General features: G+C 36.9%; 2 protein-coding genes across 2 annotated transcripts; both read right to left on the reverse strand.

Moving 5' to 3' along the window:
• Window positions 1-1,469: 1,469 nt before the first annotated feature.
• LOC120625043 lies at window positions 1,470-8,178 on the reverse strand. The gene is made up of 7 exons (XM_039891954.1): window positions 8,000-8,178; window positions 7,094-7,301; window positions 6,191-6,393; window positions 4,714-4,807; window positions 3,626-3,754; window positions 2,418-2,641; window positions 1,470-1,749 (listed from the first exon to the last, which is right to left on the reverse strand). Exons 1-7 carry the CDS (start codon window positions 8,176-8,178, stop codon window positions 1,470-1,472), a joined length of 1,317 nt encoding a protein of 438 aa, XP_039747888.1.
• A 980-nt stretch (window positions 8,179-9,158) lies between these two features.
• LOC120625044 (pickpocket protein 28-like) lies at window positions 9,159-18,615 on the reverse strand. The gene is made up of 10 exons (XM_039891955.1): window positions 18,365-18,615; window positions 16,652-16,885; window positions 15,888-16,008; window positions 14,866-15,023; window positions 13,631-13,856; window positions 12,321-12,588; window positions 12,171-12,236; window positions 11,376-11,559; window positions 10,750-10,841; window positions 9,159-9,271 (listed from the first exon to the last, which is right to left on the reverse strand). Exons 1-10 carry the CDS (start codon window positions 18,613-18,615, stop codon window positions 9,159-9,161), a joined length of 1,713 nt encoding a protein of 570 aa, XP_039747889.1.
• Between the last annotated feature and the right edge of the window lie 1,443 nt (window positions 18,616-20,058).

A 20,058-nucleotide genomic window follows, 5' to 3' on the forward strand; every position in this document is an offset into this window, starting at 1 on the left:
AGGAGCATGCTTGCCTACTAGAAAAATGCCTATTCACTTGCTTTGAAGGCACTCAAGTTATATATGTATATGGCATTTGCCGGGAGGGCGTTCCACATCCTGGCGGTACGTATCAGAATCGTGGATAAAAAACGTTTTATGCGTGTTGATTAAATATCAATCACATAAGGGTGCCACCGCTCACAGCGGCGTCTCCATCCTCGCTGTTCTGTGGTAGAACGCGGACGGAGGGGCAATATTGTTCCTGAGCACACTCACTGAAGAATATCCGGTAAACAACCGATATACAGGAAACATTGTGTGGATCCTGTAAACTAAGAAGTTTCGCCTATAATTCTCCTGGCGCGACGTCTAAAGCTTCGAGCTCCTACTTGGCAGAGTCACTCCACAGCTGCTTACAGTCCTGCGTATGAACGTGTCTGTGAATTAAATATTTTATAGTTATTTATTTCGTTTTACCTACGTTTTGACCCGTGACCCCCATTTGACCTTAAAAGTATAGCTGATATTATTGTTGCAGTTTTTTTTTATGACCAATATAACTAAAGCTGAAGGTATATTTGTCTAGCAAAAAGTTGTGGAAAAAATTTCTTTGTTATCATTTATGTATGATATAAGTATGATCGAAATAAATATAGAAGCATAACTATTGCTTAAAAATGGCCCCTAGTGGCTTACGAATTGTATACCCCGCATGCATTTAGTTCTCTGAGTCACAATGCTGATAGATTAACTGCCGGCCAATCACGGTTGGTGCCGTGCTGCATGACTTACAGTAGAACCAATCATGTATTTTGCGTGCGTTTTAATCCATGGTGCGTGCGCATATAGACTGATCGGTACCCATTCCCAATGTCAATCAGTTAGAAAAGGCGAATTCTATGTTTTTTTTCCGTTCGTGCTGTATAAACTAATCAAACACCCACACATTGCGAAATTTAATTAGCACGGTGCGTTCGAATACTATTCACATTTTTATTATTTAGGTGCATCACACATGAATACCACCGAGCTGTACCAATATAAAGTACCTAGGTACCTACCAACGAAATGTTAATGCCCATATCACAATAGTAATGGACTGTTATTATAGTTATTTATGCAACTGTTGTATAATAAGGAGAACATATTCTTATTTTTACAACAGTTGCATAAATATGTTTTCTATGTTTTTTTATTTCGCTCGTATTAATCAACAACATAGTGCCTTTCAGTGTTACAATTGTGGTGTTTTGACGCAGTTATGCCAACCGCACAAGAACTTCTCCATAAACCGCAATTTTGTAGCTAGTGTGTTTTTCTAATGCATATCGTTTGTGTAAACACTTGTTTGCTGAGCAGAGCGTTTTCCGTGACTACACGCTGTTCAGCCAATAAGTGTATCCGCTTGCTAGATAAGTAGTTTCAATTTGGATAAGGTAAAACTTCTATAAAAAGTCATAATCAAAAACCAATAACAATTTATTTATTTAGAATTCAAATGGATAATCATCTTCGTTGTCATCTTCATTTTCTTCTTGAATGACCGTCAACTGACCAGATTGCTGTGTACTTCTAGATGGCGCTGCAGTGACTGTTGTAGAACTGTTATTACTGTTAGTGGTATTAATATCGGTCACATTGTCACTTTGGCGTGCCTCTCCGAGACGACTACGAAACCTATCTTCATCCAAACCTATCACTTGTATAAGGTCATCGGCGAAACAGTCTATGCGAGCTATTGCTGTGGTTATATTATTTTGTAATGTTCTGAAAAGAAATCGCTGCATTAAAAAAACTATGACCAATTCCTATATATTATGTAATGCAGGCCTGTTCTACACATGCCTAACTGATCTGATGCTGTTATAGCTATTGGGTGATCGTTTAACCAAACTTCTATTTAAAGAATTTCTATTCACCTCTAAAAATTTACATTGTCCTCTCAGTTAATGATTATATTTTTTGTCGCTATTAGTTCTTTGATATCCAATAGAACCTTATAAATATTCATAATATTTTTACCTTTCCTAAACTAAGATTCCCTTTTTCCTCTCACTCTACTCAAAAACTTAGTATACAAAAAATACTTTGAATATTTAGTCAATTTTGTAAAAAAAAGACTAAAAAGACGGGAAAGCTATTACTATTAGTAAAAGCTTTCTCATTTGCCAAGAGTAAGTGGTAAGAATTTATAGTGCCCCATAAATAATTATGTTTACGCATGTTGTTGTCTTTTCTCATACATGCCGTAGATGTTTGGAGGAAACTACTCAAAAAAGACTAGTGGTTTAAATAAAAAACAACGTAAGTACTAAATTTGATTTGTCATTTGCCATTACATAAGTTAGCACTTCTTTATCTTATGACTGCATCGTCAGCCGTCACTTGCTTTGGGAACTGTGACAGAAAAAATATAGGTCTGAAATGAAATTTACGTGATCTCCGAAATATTGTTTCTCAATTCTTTAGAAAAATTCCGGAGTTGATTTTGTTCTGCCCTTAGTTTCCTGTTTACTTCATCTTTGGTCAATTCTCTATCTGGTCTTTGGGTACGGTCAGCAAGTCTCGCAGCTACCACTCGTTCTTGATCCATCGTCTCTATGACTGTCTTCTCAGCTACTAACAGCTCGTCTCGTAATGAATTGTAGTCTCGTACTGCCTTGAAATTTAGAATAAATACTTACAAAGTTTTTTTGAAGACTACACCTGGATTGATCGTAACTATTCATAATCGATTACGATCACTCCGAACGCCTTCCATTAAATGTGCTTCGAAGCGATAATTCCTTTAGACCCATTTCGATTTTTATGATTTTTCGGCTGTGCAGACTCAAACTGGTTTAATTTTACGAAAAGAGGATAAAAAACATCTTTATTGTATGGATGAAATGTGTTTCTATGGTAAGAGAACATAAATTGATCACCGTTCATGGTGGTATTAATGTAAAGGTCGAAAAGCTGGTAGCTGATGTACCTAATCTCTTCGATTACTACATAACAAGGCCTTTTATATGTTTGTTCACGTCAAAATTTGAGCCGGAGAGACAGAAGGTAAATAAATATTAGCTATGATTGGAATTCATCATTACCATCAACCAATAAAGGTCACTTTTGATTCATGATGGTGAAATTTATATGAACGTTTGACTTACAATTTGGAAACTTATCTTTATCAAATACTTTCATACATATCTTTCAATTGTATTTTATAAAGAAGCAGGCCCTAGGTTGATGAAGATTAGCAGCAGAGCTTTTTGTGACTAAGCTCGTCCAGGGGTAGTACTACCACCAGTGGCGTGCACTTCATACATGCACAAAAGCACTGCATACCCTGAAATTATATATAACTCGTATAAGAGTAGAATTTAAGCCGTTTCATGCAATTTTTATCCTGTATGCATACCCTGGTAGGAAATCCAGTGCACGCCACTGACTACCACCATTTCTGCCGCCAAACAGCATTGACATAGAATGGCGTGGTTGCTAGTTTCATTCCAAGCACCTGAGGCACACCTACCTCAGCTTGATGCACGCGGAGCGATACTTTGGCGTGTACCTTGCGATGTATTTTGTCTTGTCGATAATTTTCCATTTAGTTATAAACGTGAATATATTTCATATAAAAAATTTGAAAATCAGATACCTCATCTCTTTGCCAATTAAGACCTTGAAGTTTCAATTTATTTGTATGAAGTCTTCTTCTCAGCATAGCATCAACTTTCGATGCGTACGCTTGAGCAGTGATTGATAAACGCACTCTGGCACCACGAACCTTGAAACCATATTTAAGCAAAATAAAGGCGAGCGTCAGTTAAAATATAAACGAGCTGTTGATGTTAAACCACATCCTGTGGCCTTAAATTCTGGGAATCAATTGTTTCTGTGGAATACACCGACACAAACTGGGGTGAAAGAGCTTTCTTTAAATTGAAATCGTAACATACTCGTAGTTAAGGAGTATTTAACCACATGACAGAAATAATAGTTCTTCAACGGATGTGCTTACTGTTATGATTTAGTGTATTAAGGAAATTTACTGTTGTATGTAAGATTTTATTGTTATCGATGTCGGGAGGCAGGTGAGTGAGGATGTAACCTCGTGCGCAGAAAATATTCCTCAGTCTATCGAAGCTGGCTGGTATAGTATTGTGATAGCCAATTATTACAGCTTTGACTCATGAAATGTGACCAAAGGCATTCAACTAAATGCGAATCAATTCTTACAGATATAATTTCATGTTATTGAATGTTAACAAAGGCCGTTGGCAGGGTCTATTGGAATTCACGTAGCACGAGAGAAATCGAAATGCACTCTTTGTATTGTTAATAACATAGAATTAAGAAAATACAGAACCATCATTCAGTAGATCCAATGCATCGTGTCTATGAACAGTGGAAACGCTCTGCGCACGTCTCACTCGCAGAATGTTTCTAGCTCAAAAACTTTTCCCATTTTTTGGTAAATGTTTAGAACATTACAGGTAAAATAACTACTGTTCGAGAAACACTACTAAAGTGGAGTGGTATTTAACGCTTCAATATTAGTTGTGTACACGGTTTCTGTAACTAACTCAATGTAAAAATAACTCAATGTACTTATAACATTAAATTAAAGTCAAACTTCATTTCCCTCGTTAATAAATATCGAAATATGCAATTGATTTGACATCCTGGCTTACGGCTTTGATTTTTTCATACGTCGAATTAAGTACAAATGTAGGTGCTGCAAACCTGTTGTCGAGTAATGACAGCATTATAAAGTGCTTTCAGGCCAGATCTTTTAAGTGCTGCGCATGTTTTCTCCCACCGCGACACTGGATATGCTCTGGTTACGGAAAAAAGCGATATGCATTGTTATACGAAAATAATTGTTGGGTGACGGCCGACTGGCGCAGTGGGCAGCGACCCTGCTCTCTGAGTCCTAGGCCGTGGGTTCGATTCCTGCAACTGGAAAATGTTTGTGTCATGAACATGATAGTTCTTCATTGTCTGGTAGTTTATCTGTATATTATAAGTATTTATGTGTATTATATTCATAAAAATATTCATCAGCTAGCGTAGCTGTGTGTATGGGTATTAAGTACCCATACACACACAAGCTACGCTTACTTTGGGGCTAGATGGCGATGTGCGTATTGTCGTAGTATATTTATTATTATTATTATTAATGGTAGGAGGGACCTTAGGTACAGCACTTTGACCTATACGCATCCCTCCTATTACAACGTATTACGTTCGAGATATTTTTTGGGATATAAACAAGCCATGCGACGCTAATTGATGATGACGATTAAATGTTCTGATGCGATGTCGCGTAGAAACCTGTTAGGGATATAACTACCATACTCCATAACAGGTTAGCCCGCTACCATCTTAGACTGCATCATCACTTACCACCAGGTAAGATTGCAGTCAAGGGCTAACTTGTAATGAAATAAAAAAAAACAGTTCATCAGTACAAACAATGTAATAAAAGTAATAAAAGTATTTCTTTCTTTTTTTCTACTTTCTTGCTTCTTTGTGATGGTGTAAATTTTATGCTCATAGTACGAACGGTTAGCTACGAATCCGATTTCTGGGTCTTACCAAAAAATTTTAGGTACTAAACACAAAATTTGTTGTACCAGTTCAGAGTTAAGAATAATGATCAATTACCATATCAGATAAGCCAGAAGCAGTAGCGTACACTGGGTTTCTTACCAGCAGGGCTAGCAGAGGCAGGAGACAAACATTATATTATACCCCCTGACAGGGGATTTAACCGGGGTATATAATTATGTGTCCGCCTGCTAAAACACGGAAACATGGAATAGGAGACGTTTACCTACTTTTATTATTACACGTATAATATTCGGTTACTATTTCCACTTGTGCGCCAGTGCTCTGAGAGTTGATAAAGCGGGAGAAGATACATTTGTATCCTTCCCCCGGGGAGATAATTGTCTCCTGCCCATGCTATGCAGGGTATGCATACAGCACTCCTGCTGTATTTAGCGACAAAAATTCTCCTCCTCCTAACTGGTGTACAGTTATCAATATAAATTTCGGGGTAGGCAGTGCTTTTGTGAGTGTATGAAGTGCACGCCACTGGGCAGCAGCTATCTAATTACAATGAAAAACCGAAAAAACAAGCCTCTCTTCAAGTGTGACACAAAGAAGAAGGATAAGAAATAGTGATCGATAAAAAAATTAAATTATTACAAATTACTTCTTTCTTCTTTTCCACACCCCAACCATCGCAGTCGTGTAATCTTTGCTCACACACGACTCCTCTACTGTTAAAGCCTGTTGTTTGTTCAAAACATCTGTCTCTATCTTCTTCCTCGTCTTCTCAACTACCGCTGTTTGTTTATCAAGTTCTTCAATAAGATTCTCAAAAGTCTTTTTCTGGTCACGGAGAAACTTATATTCCTATAGAAGTGAAATCATTTTGAATTAGTATTTGTACATATTGTGATGCTCAAATTTAAGTCAATTGTCTAACTTCACAACATTTAATACTCCTAGAAATGTGTTGTGTATTTTTTTAAACAATAATTAATATTTATTGTAGTTATAGTTTGGGAGTTCGGTGTTGAAGATGGGATGAAAGTTATGAGAATGTTACTTAATATTACTTAAGCGACGTAGTCATTAAATAGTGAGAGAATTAAACGCAAAACACAGCTATATCGCGGAATACTAACTATAACCAAACTGCATAGAAAACTCGCTGTACCGTTTCTTGCTGTTCATGATTTTGGTTTGAAATATCAAGGTATCATTTTTGGAATATTGCCGGAACCCTGCATTTTGTGAGATTCGCACTTGACGGATATTTTTTAGTATATTATCTTGCTTGTGTTGTTTTTCATATATCACGAATTCGGGTTCTTGTTGAATGCGGCTTAAATGTTAAGGAGACTTTAATTTCCGTTGAAATTTTGCTTTACTTTTATCCGGTCTAATTAACAAGAAGCAAACACAACCATCACCCGGATATTTTACGGCGATGAAGTTTTTAGCATCCGCCGACCGCCAGTCATAATACCTCTGAGAAGCTCAAAGATAAAAACGTAAGTTATATAGCTCAACATAAGATTGACATCGTGTTGTTAAACTTATTTGTCACCTTAATTACTGCTTCTTCAACCTCATCAGACAACGGGTATAAGGCTCCAGGCCGTGAACCCTCTCTGGAGTGGCAATCGATTTCTCCCTGCAATCTTTTCACAATCACCCTCAAAGCATTGTGTTCGTATTTCAATGCGTTTATCGACTCATTCAAACGTTTAGCCAGATCTTCGAGCACCCAATGCCAGGAAGCCACATCCGATATTCTAAGAAATTACTTTTATGTAACGTCAGTAAGAACTATCTATAAAACTAACTGTTACATATTAACATATAACCTTGAATAATAACGGGTAAAAGATATATTAATTATCTCTGTGTCTGTGTCCCGCGGCTCTGTGCCACTCGTGTACCTACCTACCGAAGTTATGATTTCCGGTGCAGGGTAACCATAGTGGACCTTGAGATCCCAACCTCTATCGGTTCTACGAGCTATGTGCTATGCTCACGAGTCCGTTTTTCATTAAAGCGCTGTGTATATTAACTTTTATCGCATTTTTTATTCCACAATAAGTTAGCCCTTGACTTCAATCTCAGGTGGTGGTAAGTGATGATGACGGGGTATGGTAGTCATACCCTAATAGGTTGCTACGCAACATCGCACCGGAACACTAAACCGCTTAGCGGCACGTCTTTGTCGGTGCTCATTGCATCCAAGCGATTGTATACTACAAATTACTGTAAACATTAGTCGGTATTCTGCTCGATAACAAGAAAGAAATGGCAACAAAAGTCTTTTTGGACACGGATAAACTTATATTCCTGAAGAAGTCATTCTGAATTGGTATTTGTACATATTATGATGCTCAAATTTGGGTAAATTGTTCTAACTTCACAACATTGAATACTAGGAGTATTCAAAATCAAAATGTGTTGTATAAGAACAGTCTAAAAAATGTTATACCTGTCTTGCATATGCTTTTTGAACTGATACTCGTTAGATTCGCGAGCGAATCCGGTAAGCATAACCAATTCTTGATTGCCATTAATTTGGTCTACAACCTTCTCAGTGAGCGTGTCGCTAATGACCCGTATTTTATCTATGCCATTCGTGCTTCCTAGGCAAACGTCTTCACAGAACATTTTGGCTACAGCTTTAACGTAGCTATAACAAATTGTTGAAAAAGAATTTTAAAGGTAACGTGTTTCTAGAAAGTGTTTTATAGGTATTTTTAAATAGAATATAATCTTCGGATCACTTAATTGTCCTGATATGCAAACTTTTTTAGGTTATGTCAAATTTAAATCAAATGTGTTTGTCAACAGCGGATGTTTATACCAAAGAGGATATAAACAACACGCTATAAATATTTAAAATACATATCATGATTATTTAGTTTTTCAATTACAAATTTTCAGTTTTGTTCGCAGCTTACAGTTCTAAATCAAGGTCCGTAGTACCTATTGAATACGTATATTATAAGTATAAAAATCTATTATATAAGCCGAATAAACCAGACCAGATGGTCTATTCGGCTCGGGATCCAGGCGGAGAAGACTAGCATTCCCTCACGCCCTAAAAACCGTCAAGTATTTCGTTTTATCCGATGACGCGACGTTTTTTCACACAAGTCTAGCTGCCAAAGTGGCCAGCAACGCTCATCGCACACGAAACGCGTTGTTGCTTAAACAATCATAAGACAACCGGAGTTTCTTGTGATGATATCCTTAACACGCTGGACGCTTTATTATGACCTTGACATTCAAAGAATGTAGGTACAGGTGAAAGTTTTTAATTGAAACAGCGTAGAATTTGAAAAGGCTTTTATTCAAATAAAGAATAGAATATGTACATTAAACTATAAGTATTATAGTTTAGAAACATAGTGGGTACATTAAGCAATGATTAATAGGGTACAAGACCCAATCTTGAGTTAGGTATTTGAGATAAAGTAAGTACAATGAAATTGTAGTGCAATTAATAGAATTATATCTAACTGCATGACTTTTAAAAAACATATTTTCAATCTTGAAAATAATCGTTGAAGAATGGGGTTCTCTAAACGGAATATCACGTTAATTCCTCATCATTTAAGCCTTGTGCCGTTCTTTTTCCTTCGTAACTAGGTACCTTTGAAAGCTATGTGTATCGGTTTCAACATAACAAAGTACACTAATTCTGCTACACTGATAATGCTGAATCCCAGGAAGAGACTCAGTAGACCTCCTATAGCACCTGCAACATAACAAAACCCTCAAAGCAATTAATTAATTAATTAATTTATTTATTTATTTTTATTTGGTAACTACGACCCATCTACACTATTACGTAACATAATAATTAAAAACTAAACTAAATAAAAAAAAAAACTTCCATGAAATATTAATATGCAATAATTTCTGCGTCCAGGCAGTTAATATACAGCTTGTAATCGGAGAGTCGTAGTCGTCGAACTTTATTAATGCTTTTAGAATGCCGTTATTGCTTACCTACGTTCTTTTCATCAAGGATGTTATTTAATATTGATTTATATTTGCTATTAAACTGTATCTGTATCGGTTATTTCGGATAAGCTTTTATATAAAACCCTTTCCTAAATAGCCCCTGGGCTCTGTTTGGTACACGATTATTTGGTACTGAATAGTTTTAAGTACCGCAGTTCTGATAGTCCCGAATTCGTCAATTTCCTTTAAAAGTTTTTGTTTTATACTCTTTTTCTATTGCTATTGTTGTGGATTTACGTTTACACTAATGTAGGTGTGCTGAGTTTTGAAAGCATGTGCTCTATCTACTTCAATGAGTTTTCTTTTTATTTCTGACGTTAAAGGGAAATTCAACAATCAAAGTTAAAATTATTTTATTTTTTGAACTAAACTATGAAAACGTGGATTGTCACGGACAGACGGAGCGGAACAGAGTTCGGATAGTAATCTATATTTCAAAATTTCATTATTTAAAATACAAGTAGGTATGCCTACTCTTTATAAACTTTTGAGAAGTCAAGTCTGTTTGTTTTTAGTGACTCTACCACCGGTTCGGGAAGCAATTCTAGCCAGAAGAAGTCTCTCTCAACTGCTGCTCTTTTCCAATTTATTTTGGTGATATTTTACAATTTAACAAACACAAAGTACTCTATAAATATCTTGTAGGTACGCAATGACCTGATGCCGACTGTTTCCACCAGGCAACCATGTCTTCAATAACTCTATTAATTTTAATAACTCATTTATTTATATATTCTTATGAACTATTCTACGCAATACAACCCGACCTACCGCGTCCAGTGGCGTGCATAGAGGGTATGCACAGGGTATGAAGATGATATAAAATGAAGAAAATCTCCAGTACGAGTTATTAAAAACTTAAATATAGGATTTAGTAAGAGTTATAAAAAGCCTACCCTTAACTATTTATAACTCGTACTGGAGATTTTCTTCATTTTATATCATCTGCATACCCTGTGCACACCCTCTATGCACGCCACTGACCACGTCACTCGCGCAATTTCTGCCTTCGATCGGCTATAAAGGGTAGTTTGGTCGACTTCTATAAAGGGTTGTAGGGTGAAGAATCTCCTCGAGAATTGAGCTTTTGCCAAATAATGAAAGCCTTATTCTAGAGTTAAGCGCTTTAAAACTAAAACCAATAATCTCTTAAACTTTATTATTAGTATAGATATAGTGTGTCGTTTAGTTAAGTAATAAAATAATGACCTGCGAAATAATAGTCGTCGTATTGAGCATGACGATGCTGCCCCAAGAACATATCGTTGTAGAAATGTACATTTATACGTGTCCGTTCGCCTCTGCAAAATTAAATTAAAATATTTTAAAAACAACCATCATATTATGCGGGTCCAATACGGATTCGCTGACGATTTATTTTCGAGTTTATTTAGATGAGCCGGCAAACTTCGTAGCACTTCAAGCTCACCATATATTGAGAGTAATCCGAAGTAGTAAATACCATACATACAAAACAACCATTTCTCGACATTCAGGCGAACCCAACACACGTACGGCAATTTATTTTTACATGTATCAATTTGTACATAGATTTAGATAAATGTTAGTGCTAAAACCAGGAGCAACTCCAGGTTCATCATCATATCAACCCATTAACAGGCCAACTACAAGGCACGGGTCTCCTCCCACAATGAGAAGGGGTTAAGACCGTAGTCCGTAGCGTGGAGGACTACGGCCTTAACCCTTTCTCATTGCGGGTGGAGACCCGTGCCGTATAGTGGGCCGGTAATGAGTTGATATTATGATGAAGATGATGAATTAAAAATCTCATAAATAAACACCCTTTGGACGGTTTAATAATAGGATTGGCTTACTTTTGAGATGGACTCCAATCAATTTTGGCTTCCACTGGATCTTTCATGAGGTCGGAGTAGTAAACTTGGGTTGAGTACAGCACGTCGTTGCACGCTGGGTAGCAAGATGTTGCGTCTTCGTGCGGTTTCCTTTGCTCCTCGCTGTCGGCGTAGTAAGCGAAGATGAGCTGTTCTCCTACTCTGGCTGGAAAGCATTGCACTGGTTCAGGATTATTTACACATTTCCATGCTGAAACGAGAGGCAACTCTGCACACATCAATAAGGGTGTTACCAATTTTATAAGGTTTTAAGATGTTTTTTCTGGACTGCTACAACATTGGTTAAATTCATGTAGTTTTGTAATAAGTTTGAAACTTTTATTTTACTTCAATTTAGCCTTTGACTGCTATCTCGCCTGATGGCAAGTTTTGATGCTGTCTAAGGTGCTAGGCGGGCTAAACTTTTTGGGGTAATAATAACAAATATATTGAATCGTTCGCTTCATCTCCGAAAAACAATTTAAATGTTAATAGAGTTTGGGTAATTTGCAATATTAATGTTTTTATTTTATTTGTTGTTTATTGTTATTTTGTACTTCTTAAATTTATATAGCTATTTATATTATTTATATAAGTATATGTAATTTGCTAAATTATTATATAGCCCTGGGATGAAGAATTACGCAACTGTAATGTCTTCTCAAAGTGTGTTTTTATAAATAACCAATTCAATAAGCCAAACCGGTTACTTCGCGGCATAGACCCTAGGTTTAGCAGCACTACTTCATTAGGAAAAAATAAATAGCAATTGTTTACCCTTAACTTGTGAAACACATTGAAAGTCCGATTTTGTCGAACATATTGGACTCCAAACGTGTTTTCCTGCGAACAAGAAAGAAAATGTAAGTAAGGATTCGATTCTACCGAAGAAAGGCTTAGTCAGCCATAGAATTGTGATAAACTCACTCGGCCAATTGTACAAGGAGCATTTACATTCTTTTATGGTTTCTCTAATCCGCAAATCTAGTTTGCAGTTGGTGTCCGTATAGAACTCGTAATACTGAAGTTTCCTCTCATTTTGAAAGAAGCATTGTCTTTGATCTGGTGACAGAGCCCTCAGAGAATTGTCAGTTTTATAAGATATCGGAGAAACCTCGACAGTTGTCATCCTGTCCATGGGGAGACGTAGAATCGTGCTGGTGTAGACATGGTCGGTCGGTGAACTTATTAATATCTGAAAGGAGTAAAATCCTGTACTTGTGTCACACATTAGCAATCAAAACTGTCATGAAAATTTTGTTATTGATATTGAGGTGTAGAGTATTCAAGAGGACGTTAGACTCATGCTCGCCATTATCTGAAATCTAAAAATCTTCAATGCGGAATTTCTGCGACCAGATTCGAGATCTTTTGTATACCATTAAGTAGTAAGATCGCTAATATAGAGCCTTTAAGGATATCAGATAAATTCAAATTCAAAATTTCTTTATTCATGTAGGCCTATCACAGGCACTAATGAAGCGTTCATACATATTTGTGTACATAATTGTAACGGGATGGTGGTAACTTCGTTCGCCAACTTAAATCTAAAGCTACGAGGGTTCCAAACGCGCCCTGGTCTAAGAAGAGCCAACAACAAACTTAGCCGGGTAAATTTATTTTTTTGTTATCACCATCTTCCAGTAAATTTAAATTAAGCTATGAAGCTAGAGCAATTCACACCCAAGCTTTTTTATCGTTTAAATAATCCTTAATATTATACTAGGATTTTTCTGTAAGCTTACGTTTTATATAAACTTTGAACTTATTGAGAGACAACTCAAAGATTTCATTTGGTAATTTCTTATAAAATAATATACAATTGCCCTTGAATGAATTTGCAATTTTGTGTAGCCGAGTAAACTGCACAACGAGTTTATTTATATGTGATGATATGAACTCCTCCTACTCATTATTATGACAAATGTTGTCGGAGGAAGAGAAAAATGACCTGGCTTATACAATATCCGACAGTGGACGGGAATCAAGAGCGCTGCTAATTTATTTAAATTCTAAAAAAAACGTAGGTGTATACAAAGTTGACTCCAACTTTCGATAGGAAGGACCAAAAGGACCTACTATAGAACAGAAAAGAAAAAAGGAAGTTTCTTTTTACGGCAACCATCCTAAATTATTAAAATTATTCTATCTTTTTTTTTATGCCCTCCAATTCGATTATTTTTCGTGTCTCTGTTTAATAATTTAAAAAAAAATCCTAATTTTTACATTATCCTCACATTAAATCCCACGTTGTTTCCATCACATTCATACTGGTGTTCACTTGTATTCAAATATAGTTCGATTCCAAGTCCATTTACTTCACCAGACGCCATGACCCTAAATGGCAAAGTCCCAGGTGTTGGCGGAAACTTCTTCGGATATCCACTGTCAAGATCCCATTCAAGTGACATAGTGTCAGCAAATGGATTAAATGATTTCTGCCATTCTATGGTATCATTGGTCCTGTGGAAAATATACAATGTACCTAATTATTATTAATGAACAAGTTATGATATTAAATTGCTTAGTCTACTCTCTTATTAAAGCAAAGTGTATTCTCAATTTACTGATCTACCCCATTTGATTCGATCATTGTTACATCTTATGTTACTTCCTTCACCCCACAGTTCATCACCCTAACTAACTTCGTGTCATCTTTTCGTGTCCAAAATCCTTGGGAGCCTGAAGACCACAGTCTTCGAACAATGCGTGTTCAATGGGCTTCGAAGGTTCAGAGTAACTCAGCGGGCGATGGAGAGAGCTATTAAATCAGAAATGAGGAGATCTGAAGAACTAGAGGAGCTGACATAGCTTAGCGAGTCGCGTAGCTGAAGTGAGAATGAGTGGGGCACATAGCTCCGCGCCGGTGAACGCCGCGTTGGTTGGCCCCCAATGAGGTGGACAGATGACATCAAACGAGTCCGTCGCTGGAAACAATCGGCCCAGGACCCTGGATTTTGGAACTCTTTGCAAAATAACCTATGTCCAGCAACGACGGCAATTGATTGAAGGATGAAACTTTAAGTGTAGGCATGTGTATACATACAGTAGTTACTTACATAATAATAAATTAAAACAACTAATTATGCGCTAAAATAACAATCAATCCATGAAACTTAAGCTGAAATTAGAAAAACCTATATATCGATTAACCTATGTATCAATTAGACAGTGGCGTGCATTTCGTAGATGCATATAAGCAGTGCTTGCCCTGACCTCAGGGCCTCCTAGACCATCAGGTAGACTTACAATTAAAGGTTTCAGTTTGAAGAAAACTATGAAAGCGCCATCTAGTTAAAACCGGCCACACTTCGATGTAAATTCAATTGACAAGTCCCGTGTAATGGTTTAGAACTAAAGTTTGAGGAAGCGAAGTGGTGGAGGCTCCATTGCTTTTTTAGTATGCTTTTTTCACACATAATCCGCACTAGGCTACAACAAAACAAGTGCAAGTAGAACTAAACAACATTACATTCCATTCAACGGCAGACTATTGAAGGTGTAACAGAGCCCGTAGTCAGTGAAGACAGGTTTCAGCAGTTTCTCGCAGCAATCCTTTCTGAACCACTCAGTTTCGTATTCCGAACGCCAATGGCACACTTTGACCAAGTCTGAGCAAGTTGGCGAACCCTTAAAAAATAATATAGTTATTTTAGTTGTTCGCATTCCTAATCGAATTGCAATGATTTTATACGATTTTTTCTTTCCCTAGAAAACTAAGAAAATGCCTAGTTTTCGATTGACTGAATTCGGTAGGTTTTTCTTTTTTTTTAATTCCATTACAAGTTATCCCTTGACTGTAATCTCACCTCATGGCAAGTGATGATGCAGTCTAAGATGGTAGCGGGCTAACCATACCACCTAACAAGGTAGTATGGCAGTTATATTAAACCTATACTACTAATTGGTTTCCATGCGACATCGTAGCGGAACGCTAAGCGGCACGTCCGTCGTTAGAGTGGTAACTAGCCACGGCCGAAGCTTCCCTCCAGCGGACCAGAGAAAATACAGAAATTATGAATTCCCAAAGTACACCTGCCGGGAATCAAACCCGGGACTACAAACTTAAAACCACCAAAAACAGCGCTCACCACTGCGCCTGGGAGGTCGTCGTTGTAGGTGACATATTCCTGTTCTCATTACACTGTTACACTAGGTACACTGAGTGAGGTCTCCTGACTCATAAGAGAGTTGGCCTTAGGTATTTCATGGTACCGGTTTGCCGGGCTTTAACCATCAATTACTCGATAGTCATAATGTCTGAGATCGATCGCCATTATCCGTGCTCTCCCAGGTTTTTTGCATAATGCTCATTTCTTAATTCAGGCTGACTTCTGGTACTGAGGTTTCTTGAAGTAAGGCAGTTGAAACCATATGATCAGTAGCCGAATATGCTAACGATCAGACTGGCAGAGCAGTTGTGGTTGGTATTCCTTTTTATTTAAGTATATTCAAACATGGAATTACGGCCAGTAAGGATTTAAAACTTTTTACCTTCATAATAAACTTTTGCAGCATCTCATTTTCTTTATAAGTGAGCCTATGTTTAATTTCTAATATTTTCCCTTCTTTGTTCATTTCAGGGCACATCACCGATGCGAAGAATCGATCTATTCTAAATTTAAAAAAATTAAAATTTAAAAATAAACCTTTTTTATAAAATGCTTAGAAACATTCATTCCATGACTTTTTTTTTTTAATTAATTTAAATCTAAATAAATGCAATAAGACAGAAGCAAAAAACATGCTAATATAAATATGTTTTAATTTAAGTAATAAAATATCGCTTGTTTTAACGGTGATGATAAACATCGTGAGAAAAACATCGTGTTGTGATGTCTACCAATCCGCACGGAACCAACGTGGTGGACTGTGGCCTTAACCCTTCTGAGAGGAGACCCGTGCTCTGTATTGGGTCGGTTATAAAAAAGTTGGTACTACTCGTAATTATTGAATAAAAGTATTTTTTTAAATACAAAATGCTATTATAAAACAAAATTTGTTTGCTAAATTTGTTGAAGGAAAACTTTTTTACCCTTTCAACTCGGAAACATGAGCAAATGACAGTTTTACGTGTAAATGAGGGCACAAAACAACGCTCGTAAATGGAACAGCCCACATCGGTGTCGGTAGTGAGTCGATGACGTTGACAAACGGTGTGGAAGTAAATATAAGTATAATTTTTAAATACAAAATGCTATAATAAAACTAAATTTTTTTGTTCAGACATCGAAGGAAAACTTTCTTACCCTTTCAACTCGGAAACATTAGCAAACGACAGTTTAACGTGTAAATGAGGGCACAAAACAACGCTCGGAAATGGAACAGCCCATATCGGTGTCGGTAATGAGTCGATGACGTTGACAAACGGTGTGGAAGTCCATTTGAGAACCAACTGGATGATGTTCATGGCGCAAATGCTGATGCTGAGGACCACAATCACGATCCACGTGACACGTTCTTTGTGGCTGAAGGTAGGCTCGAAGATGTACCTGGAATTGAAAATGCTTATGATATAGTGTTATAGACACCTACCTATCTAGACACTCGGTCTATACTTATATAGACATACTAGCAGTTGTCCGCGACTTCGTCTGCGTTTGTTTTTTGATGTGACTTAAATTTAGTTGTAAGTTCTAAAAAAATGTAAGTATTCAGTATCGCTAAGCCTTAAATGAGGGGTTTGCTGCTGTTCGCTGAGGAGTTCGGTCCTCCATCTCAAACCACAGTTTGGGCAAAATTAAACACACATACCTCTATAGTACAAAGATAATTATTTAAATCGGTTATAATTTGTCGGAGTTATGGTGTAAAATCGTCAAACACTCATCCCCTCTCCCAAAGAAACCGAGCTTGATGTCGGGATAAAAAGTATTCTATATTACTTCTAACACTTCCAAAAATATGTGTACAAAGTTTCATGAGGATCGGTTTAGTAGTTTTTGCGTGAAAGTGTAACAAACAAACTTACATTGACATTCATAATATTAGTAGGGATAGGTCATTAAGCAAACAAAATAGCGTCGAATAACTAGTGCCATAACGTTAAAGAGCACTAATTGGGCGTACCACTTTGTACAGCTGATATACTACTTTATTCAGTAGGTTTTAACTAAATACAATAAGCGATCGCTTTCCTTCCTGATGGTAAGTATTGTCAAATAGCAATTCTTACAAGGCTATATTGTAAATCCCAATTACAAAAATAGGGCTTAGTTAATATATATCGCATATTCTTAAGGACGGCACGAGTTTTTTTTATTCCACTACCGATAAAATAAATAATAGATATTAATTACTATTTGTCATTAAAATCTTATTGATAAAATAATATCCTTCTCCTCAGCAATAATTCAAACATAAACCTTCTGAAGTATATACATCTTAGTATTTCGGCCCTCGGCAGATGACATTTTTAAAAACGTTTTATTTGCAGCGCTACAACATTTTTCTGGAAAACTATGTCCAAATTCAATGTTTTGCCCACCTGCCTGCCCGCCTGTCTACCCGCCTGTATGCCCGCCAGCCTGTTCGCTTGCCTGCCCACTTGACTACCCGCCTGTCTGCGCGCCTGTCTGCGCGCCTGTCTGCGCGCCTGACTACCCGCCTGCCTTCCCGTCTGTCGTCCCGCCTGCCTGCACACCTGCCTGCCCGACGGTAATGGATTGAATTGATGATATGTTTATGATGAAACGCGAACAAGGACAGACGATGCGGGCAACGGCTAGTATATCTATAAACTTATTAATATTAAATAGACATTTCAAGAATTGGATTACAGATATGTCATTTCCCAGTAAAGGACATTAATTTGATATCGGTTCTCTTCTAACTTGCCCACGCGATCCTCATTCTAAGAGCATTCAAGCAATAATGGATCACCGAAAGAAAGGGCAGAGTCTCTGATCCATAAAACCGATTCACACACGGTTAGATGTCCTTATTAACTTGTAAACTTGGGCATAACTCACTTCACGCCATGGAGAGAGCCTTCGTAAAGGAATTGTTTGAACCCTTTCAGCACTTCATGTAACCACAGTTTGACGAAACCGCAGCCATCGCTCTTCGCAAACTTGTTCCCATTTTTCCTAGCGACCAGAACTTCGGGGCTTATGTATTTGAAGTCCTTTATGTAGTACGGTCTGACATATTGGCTGCTTGATATGAGGTCCTTTCTGAATCTCGTGTTAGATCTTTTGGTTTTCGCATAGACTTTCGGCATTTTTTTTTATGAGTCGTTTTATATTTTGTATTCAGTTAGTTTTTAATCTTATTTATATCTGAAATAATATAAATAGCATTACATAATAAACTTTGTATGCTTCTATTAAAACAATTACATTTTAAATTTTGACTAGTTTTATTTTCTCTGTGTCTGTCTGTGTCTTTAGTGTCTAAAATAGGCACTCATCCACTTTCAGTTTTGCTAATCCGGGTTTAAATAACCTCTAAGTAAAAAGAAAAAGACATGTGTTTTAAAATAGTGATGTTTTACCAGGGGAGAATAATTTGGAAGGAGTAGACATGTATCGCTAATCTTGTTTATTTGTTAAGCATAACCACAGTATAATGGACTGTGCCTTATATTTTTTTATCGAGGGCAACATAGCTTTAGTTATGGAGAGTTTTTTGAACATAGTTATTGCACGCTCCATAAGGAGGACAGATTTGCGTTGTACGTATCACTTTTTTTTTTTTTTTTTTTTTTATATGTATAGACGAGCGCTTGACTGCAATCACACCTGATGGTAAGCGATGATGCAGCCTAAGGTGGAGCGCGCTTGCCTAGAAGATGCCTATTCACTCTTGATTTGAAGGTACTAATGTTGTAAGAACTGGGGAAAATGGAAGCTGGAAGAGCATTCCAGATCCTAGCGGTGCGAATTAGAAACGAAGATGCGAAGCGCTTCGTACGCGTCCGCGGTATATCGTACACGTAGGACTTCATAAAACGGGCGTTGCAATTTGTATTTAAAATTATTTATAAAGTTCTGAAATGATTATGACGATTTGTTGATTGTTTGTTGATCATTTAAGAGCAGATTTTTAAATATGGTTTAATGAAATAAGCAACTAGGGGAAATTTAGTTTTCTTAGTAGGTACCTATTATATTTTAATTATTTGTATATCGTTTAACACTGCTGCCTCTTTAGCAGTAACAAAGGGACTAAATGCCTACCTAATTATAGAGGATGGTTATGTTAATAGGCAGTTGTAATTAAGCAAGTAAATACATCTGACCGAACTGTTGTAGGTGTCACGTAAAAAGAGAACTGGTCTATTACCCATAAGCGCTATAATTAATTGATTTATTTCATTAGATACACCAACGATACACTGTATTATCATTAAAGATTTTAGATTATAGTTTATTAACTATGATGATATGCCCTGTATATCACGCACGACTGTTACGTGACGTGTGATGTGCTAAATACTTTTTTTTATAGTAGGTATAATAATAAAAGGACCAAAAATCCCAGGCTAGTAGAAAACTATCGCCTATACACAGACCAACACTTTGCAGGACATACAAAGAACTCGTCCTACAAAGTGCGCTCTGTGGCTATTAACGTGAGGCGTAGGTTTTAAGCCCCATGAGACTATAATTTCACCGGAAACCACGCCTTTCAGACTATAATAGCAATTCTGCTTGGCGCCAGA

This window comes from Pararge aegeria, chromosome 7 (genome assembly GCF_905163445.1).
Source record: "Pararge aegeria chromosome 7, ilParAegt1.1, whole genome shotgun sequence".
NCBI classification, from domain to species: domain Eukaryota; kingdom Metazoa; phylum Arthropoda; class Insecta; order Lepidoptera; family Nymphalidae; genus Pararge; species Pararge aegeria.

Coding starts and splice junctions, on each gene's coding strand:
- LOC120625043 (XM_039891954.1), bottom strand. CDS start 8,178: ATGTTCTGTGAAGACGTTTGCCTAGGAAGCACGAATGGCATAGATAAA. Junction 3,755..4,713: donor CTGTCATTACTCGACAACAG/GTTTGCAGCACC, acceptor TATGGTTTCAAG/GTTCGTGGTGCCAGAGTGCG. Junction 1,750..2,417: donor AACAATATTTCGGAGATCAC/GTAAATTTCATT, acceptor ATTTCTTTTCAG/AACATTACAAAATAATATAA.
- LOC120625044 (XM_039891955.1), bottom strand. CDS start 18,615: ATGCCGAAAGTCTATGCGAAAACCAAAAGATCTAACACGAGATTCAGA. Junction 16,886..18,364: donor GGCTCTCTCCATGGCGTGAA/GTGAGTTATGCC, acceptor TTTCAATTCCAG/GTACATCTTCGAGCCTACCT. Junction 9,272..10,749: donor CGACGACTATTATTTCGCAG/GTCATTATTTTA, acceptor GTTATGTTGCAG/GTGCTATAGGAGGTCTACTG.